The sequence below is a fragment of the Thermobia domestica genome, chromosome 5 (genome assembly GCF_964235325.1).
Source record: "Thermobia domestica chromosome 5, izTheDome1.hap1.1, whole genome shotgun sequence".
NCBI lineage: Eukaryota > Metazoa > Arthropoda > Insecta > Zygentoma > Lepismatidae > Thermobia > Thermobia domestica.
Window position 1 is genome coordinate 276,821,268 of NC_137458.1, and position 7,404 is coordinate 276,828,671.

Consider the following 7,404-nt stretch of genomic DNA (forward strand, 5'->3'; position numbering starts at 1 on the left):
CAGTCCACAATAACAACACCCAGCAGACGACAAATGCCATCATTCAATATGTGACCCGAAGAGGACTACGACATTATCACCTACAAGGATGAACGAGGATTTGATATAAAAGACGCCGTAGCACCTTCGATGCTATCAGTCTCGCCAGACAGATTACTCCTACCCCTCTCTTGGTTGAGTCTGGCCCCTGAGAACTACCTTACCCTATCTTGGCTGTGTCTGGAAACCCAATCCTTTTCTCTTGGCTGTGTCTGGCCCTGAGAATTCCTACCACTGTATTGGCTGCGACTAGGACCTGGGGCAATCCTAATCACCTACCATTAATTTAAGGGACATTATTGGTCTTCGGGCCGCCTTTGTTAAAGCATTATATTGTTTTGTATCATAGTGGAGTTTTATCATGTTGTGGGAGAAAGTCCAGATCCCGTGTGCTATCATTTGTCTCTATCAACCTTCTTTCCGCAGAATTTTACAGGTGGAAGCGCAGAGTATCGATTCTGGTACCTCTCGCACAATATTGTAAATGCAATTTTTCTGATTCCTGTGTAGACCTTCTTAAGTTTGGCGCGTCATATAATAATCTTTAATAAAACTAGTATATTTTCATAGATTCTCACTGACTATGTTCCAAATTTTTTTCTTTCTCTTGTTAAAAATGTTGTTCATGTTCCTATGTAAAATGGCCTAGTCGGTTGTATCTGAAACTTTGCTGATAGGTACATAAATAAATATTTTCTTTGCTTATATTTTTTAGTTTCAATTTCTTTTTTCCAGGCAAAGTTTAGGGAAGTTAGAGAAAGCAGTTGGTCTTCAAGACGTATTTAACGACGAGTGAAAAGGCAAAAGATTGTTACCTGATTTGGAATTGAAGAGCGGAACTGTTATTCCGAATGTGCTCAAGTAGGAAGATAACAGTAACATAAACAATGCGTTATATCCGTATTCATAAGTGAAGCTATGTTACACCTTATATATATATGTAACAAGGCAATGTAGCAGAATGTTACTCTTTATATACATATATATAAAAAATGGCGATTGTACGTTATTTTTAGTATATATTTATTGAATTTTTCATTTTTAAGTACTGTAAATAGTTTCTTAATGTACAGTTTATATATCCCTTTTATGTCATTTTCTTTATTCGAACCCTGTGTAGTGTTTTGTAAATATTGTAAATAGAAGAGTGCAGCATCTTATATGTGCAAATATACCGTTTATTCCTTAGTTTTAACCAAGTCAAAAGATTATTATAAATGTTGTCACCTGTGCAACAATTTTGTATTCTGTGTTCTCTAAGTTCCTTAGAGGCGAAATGTAAGTGCATCATTTGTATTTTTATAAGATTAATCATGGATGTTTTAAGTGGGCAACTTTTGCTCAAAAATTATATTTTCTGAACAAATTTGTGTCCTGCAAAATCTATAATATACTGGAACTTGTATTCCTTCTGTAATATATCATCGCGCTCAGAAAGAAAATACTGCTTGGGTATTTAAAAATGAAACAAATTGCTATATATATGTATTGAATTTTGTAAATACAGACCCTAGCAAAGATTCCACCTACATACCGTTCCTCCTTCCGTTATCGCCTACCATGATCAATGCATCAATAAATGTTGACCATTATTATAAAGTATTAAATATCATGATATAAATGGCAATCTGATGTACACTATGGGATTTACAAGTGTTCTTAATTACAGGCCTAAAATTATCAGCAGGGACCTGGAAAGTTCTTGCGTGCTGACTTTCGTTTAAATTAAGTGTGAACAAAATTCTTAGATTATCTTTCAGTAACAGAACTTCGTTCACTAGCTCCAAGAATAAGATAACAGAATTTTACTTCCATTGTAAAATATCATGCAAGTATGAGAATCTAGTTTGCACCCAGAATTATCTTTCAGAAAGCCTTTTAAACTTGAAACGAAATAATATAAGGCTTCAAATGTAAGAGCCATTGAGACGAAATAATATAAGGGCATAACAGTCACATAGCTAGGTCTGTTTTGAATTTTACTTGTGGTGTGCCATCAGTTTTACCCAGTTTTCATTACTGCATAAAAATGTAAGAGCCATTATACTGTAAGAGCCAGTACAGCAAATAATTGGATAAATAGGTGAAATGTTGGGTTAAATTTCAATGACAAACACAAATAAATCCATAAAACAGCTGTGTTCGTCAAAGGAGTGGGACTCTGTAAAATTACTGATAGCATTGCGGTATATCTCTAAAATTGATTATTATAATTTGAAAAAGTGCATAAGTGTTTTTGATTTTGATGTGTAAACATCTAAATAAAGTAAATGCATACTTAATGACGGTAATGTATACTGCTATCCGTATTAGAATAACCAGTAATTTGAAGAAATGATGACAAGGCATAAATGCAATGACAATCTCAAAAACTAGATTTTTTAAAAGTACTCTGCATGTTTAATTTCGGCGTCTCGCGTTATCACATTCACAGCCTGTAGTTTAAATACTCAGGAGATCTTATGCCGTCCATTTAAAGTGTCTAGTACTCCTTCTGTCGTGACTATGTTAAAAATGTGGCTATTTTTACATAAGAGAGTTGGGGTAGCGCGGTATAAAAATTAGATTAACTAAGTTTGTGTAAAACAACATTAAAAGATTTCGTACATTCCATATATTCGATCAATTTGTGTATCTTGCTTCAGAAAAAAAAAAGTTTATAAAAACAGGCAAATATGGTGAGAAATATAAAGAAAGAAGATTAAATAACGTCCTTGCGTATTTTGCCTTGGTATAGTACATCAGATTTTAAATGCTGTACAGGAGTTGCCAGAATTGACAGTTACTGTTTGTCAATGATGATGATTGATGATTGATTGATGATTGTGTTTGTTATTACCGTCACTGGATGTAGTGAATCAGATAAACCAGTTCCAGACCTGGATCCGAAAACCCGGTTCCAGAACCGGATCTTGGGAACCGATTGCAGACTTGGATCCATAAAACCGGTTCCGGAACTGGATCTCTGATATGAAAGATTCTTGCGATGCTATATCTGTTCAGTACAAAGAAGCACTATATTGAGAAAATTCTAAATATTTGATCTTATGAACATTATTCGGAATTTCCAGGAATAATAGATATACCGAGTCCGCCAGAAAAATGTAACACTCTTTGTCATCGTGTATCAAGATACTGGCGTTGACAATGTTCTGAAATTTGAGTATGTTGTAGTATGGTTTTTCGCCCAACAGATGTCGGCATTGGCACGTAAGTACGTTTTGAAGTGTTTTATCAAGTTTAGGAAAGCCACCGAAGTGCAGCGTCAGTGGAGAGGGGAGTTTGATACTGAACCACCAACCCGCATAACAATCGAACGTCAAGCTTACACCTCCCACTTTCTTATCTCACTAACCGTGCTGACAGTACCGATATCTGTTGTGCGAAAAATCGTACTACAACATAATTGAAGGGTAAGGGGGGAAAAAGAAGGAATATCACAAAACTACATTAGGGATGGCCAGAACCGGTTCCTGGCGGAACCAGTTTTCGGCTCTGAACGGATGCAGTTCCGGAACCGGTTTTATGGATCCACGTCTGGAACCGGTTCTTCGGATCTAGGTCTGCAACCGGTTCTGGAACCGGGTTTTCGGATTCAGGTCTGGAACCGGTTCCTGAGATCCGGTTCTGGAACCGGGTTTTCGGACCCAGGTGTGGAACTGGTTCCAGAACTTTGTGTCCATCCCTACTCTAAACCCGAGCTGCTACCAGGCTGAGAACAGTGTGCTAGATAAAATGGTTGAATTGACAGGCAACGGCCGCATGTCTCACTTGCCTAAACAAACTGTGTAACTGGCAAAATCTTTGACTAAACAGGCAAACTGGCAAACTCATTTGGCTCAACTGGCTAAACACCTACTGGTGGAGCAAATTTTTTTTCTTGGCACAAGCGGGTCTGGGCGGGGAGGGCACAAGCGAATAGTTCCCTTTGCAGTGTTTTGAAGGTGAAGCTTGTGCCTCCTTCACGGGTCTTTGGAAGCTTTCGAATCCAGGTATGGAACCGGTTCCTAAGATCCGGTTCTAGAACCGGGTTTTCGGATCCAGGTTTTCAGGTCAGGTCGAACCGGTTCTGAAAACCGGACCTCCAAGAACCGGTTCCGCCGGAACCGAAACTTTGTGGTCATTCCTAAACTACATTTTCGAGAAAACGGCTTTATAATATTGGAAATCGTGTACAAAATGAGTAGGGTTCAATCACACGAACGATCACTTAATAAAGTTAAAGGCTATTGTCCATTCGTTATTGTACGCAGTGAAATAGTACCAAGAGTCACCAACAGATAGGCCAAAGCACTTGGTAAAGTACACACATGGATATTCCTTGTTTTTCCCCTTATCCTTCAGTTTTAACTGAAAAGAATGGCAGTGCCGACATCTATTGGGCGAAAAACCATACTACAACCAGGGCCGGATTAAGCGGGACTTAGAGGGCTATAGCCCCGGGCTTTCAGATGGACAGGGGCCTCCACACTGATTAAAATAGCAACTGAATATCTAAAAAGAATCATGAAGATACAATCATCATCATAAAATAAAATATGATCAAAAATATGAAACATATTTCCTTGATTTTCCTATTGTACTTTCACAGAAATGTATTAGATGAAGTCAGCAGGGATCACATATGTTTTTCTAGCCCCGTGCCTCCAGATGAATTAATCCAGCCCTGACTACAACATACTTAAATTTCAGAACAATTGTCAATGCCAGTATCCAGACACAGGATGACAAAGAATGTATACATTTTTCTGTCTACACCCCAGTCTAATTCATAAACTCGATAAATTTAGGACAAACTTAACTAGAGAAGAACTTGAAAATACGTAACTTCAGTTAGTAGTCCAAGATTTCTTCTAAAAGATTTAATCCTGAAAAAGACTTCAGTACCATCGAAACCTGAAATTATAGGCTAAGATAAAATAAGTAAACACATACAAGGTACATAAACATTTTAATTTATTATATACGAGTGTCGATAATATTAATGACGTATGCGGTGATTTCGTAAGGATATTTAATACCAGCAAATGCCGTCTAAAACGCGTGGTAACGGGTGAATCAGTTGCTGACGAGTTTTTTTAGTTATAGATAACTGACTTAATTGGGTGAATTTCGCTGTATGATTATACATGTGTAAAGTAGCAAGAAAACTGTTCACGTAATAAAAAAAAGTTGTAAAACTGGAGTATATAATGAAAACACTCAATTAAATTGTATTAGTAAAATTAACTTGTGTATTTATTGACTTTTCTTGACAAAATATAGCTTGATTTTGACAAAACTTATTGTGATTTTCGTGACAAGTTCCTGTAATAGATACGTAGGTATGTTTACAAATTGAAATTCATTTATAATTCATTGTAACAGAATTTGTAGCTTATTCATTCAACCTGTAAATAGATTAATAATAAAATTAATTTTTAACATATATATGGGATAATTTATTTTAATGTTTCTAAGTATCTAATTTTTAAGGAGTTTGGTATATATTTAGTCTGTCTCTATGTCCGTCCGTTCATCCGTCCGAGAGACAAAAAAAAAACTCCAGAATTATTTGATGGATCATCATCAATTTTGGCTGCGATGTAGAGAGTTAGAAGTCAGGAATCGATTTCGTTGGTGGAGGTGATCCATCTACTGGAAGTAGTAGAAATCATCCATTTCCGGTTTTCGCGTTTATCACTGTAGAGCAAAAACGGTTATAGATAGCGAGATGTTTCCTGCAATCAATGAAGCGTCTTAAGAATAAATTTCATCTCCATCCTTAACTCCACAAAAATCCACTACAACTTGAGATTTCAGTGTTAATCTAAGATAGAGCAAAGCTGGCTACAAATGATTCTTTTTAATTAATAGAAAAAAGTGGTTGTACACTCATGTCCAAAATGATTGTCGCATATCTATAACTTGTAAGAATATAATTTGATAATGATTTTGCAGGATACTTTTAATACTGATACTACGTGTATAATCGGGAAATGTATATTTGCGGTAAATTTCATAGGAAAAGAATTATAAATACGAAAATTAGAATGAGTAAAACAAAATGTTGCTGAATGGACAAGAAATTTTTCTTTTCGTTTTATTGTTCTTATTTACGGCTCTTTTGACATGAAATTTACAACATACTTGTCTTTGCCGATTATACACACACTAACATTATAAGAAATACCGGGCGAATTCGTTATCAAATTATATTCCTACAACGACATATTTATAGATATGTGACAATAATTTTGGACATGAGTGTACATCCGAAAAATTAATTAAAAAAAAAGATGAACACAAATCGTACTCAAAATTGATTTTTATTATTATTATTATTTTAATCCTCCACTACCCCTGCCTTAGCCGTGATCATACGGTCTTACTTGCAGACGCAACTGCCCTAACTCTTTTTTAATCTCTCTCCTTTACTTTTTTTTTTTTTTTTTTTTTTTTTTTACTTTATCTCTTGTCTCTTTTCGTTTTTAACACTTCCCCAAAAGCTGGATGTGGGGCTTACTTTTAACCCGAGTCCTAATATTAATCTCGGGTTTCTACTTCCTCAATGGAGCATCTTAAATCCTTTATTCTGAAATATAAGAAAAGTTTTTTTAGTACATAAATATAAAACATACATACAATACAAACAATTACAACAACAAAGACGAATTACATATATCTATTATATCACCAGCTAACCGAGATCACGAGGCGATAATCCTTGTTAACTGGTGTCAACTTACGTGGCACCCATGATTTTTTTTTCGCCTTACCGTTTGCGCGGCGCCGCCTAAACTTGTCTACAATGGTGCGAATATTTTTCCGACAGTTCGCCTCCACAGTAGCAGAAGGAGCTCGTCCGAAGATGATGATGGTCGGTTCCCATGAGGCTCATTTCGTAACGCTGTGTTATCGAAACAAATTTAACAAACAAACGGCGAATAGTGTGTTCATTTGCCGTACCTCTCCCAAATACATTGTTAATGTTTTCGCGGCTATATGTGCAACATGTCCCAATTTCAACTCTTAAAGAAAATCACTCCATAGTTTTCGTGTGTGTTCTCTCTAGTCCACTTTCACATGACTGTTCAACAATACCTTGCCTCCTGTCTGACTGGCGGCACCTGATCCTATTTTCTCAACTTCTATTGAGTTTGTGACGTCAGTGCATAACTTGGTTGCGTTAGGGTGATTTCCGGCCGGATGTAAAATTGGCTATTTCAGTCGCTGCAATCACTGAACCTGTATTTGTCTGTATTATCAAAAATCTTTACTTATTGGAATTTCACGTTCAGCAAATTTAGTCCATTCAGATTGCTACATTCGACAACGAACTCTCGCAGAAAGAATGTAGGAATAGTAGCTATAATTGCATTGCTG

General features: G+C 36.2%; 1 protein-coding gene across 3 annotated transcripts in view; it reads left to right on the forward strand.

The window, feature by feature from the left end:
* Positions 1-5,458, forward strand: part of LOC145686639 (protein MMS22-like) — a 120,567-nt gene extending 115,109 nt beyond the window's left edge. For all 3 annotated transcript variants that reach the window (XM_081760107.1, XM_081760106.1, XM_081760108.1), the window contains one exon: positions 775-5,458. In XM_081760107.1, the coding sequence (XP_081616233.1) occupies positions 775-835 (61 nt within the window). In that variant the 3' untranslated portion in view covers positions 836-5,458. The remainder of the gene's footprint in view (positions 1-774) is intronic.
* Positions 5,459-7,404: the final 1,946 nt, after the last annotated feature.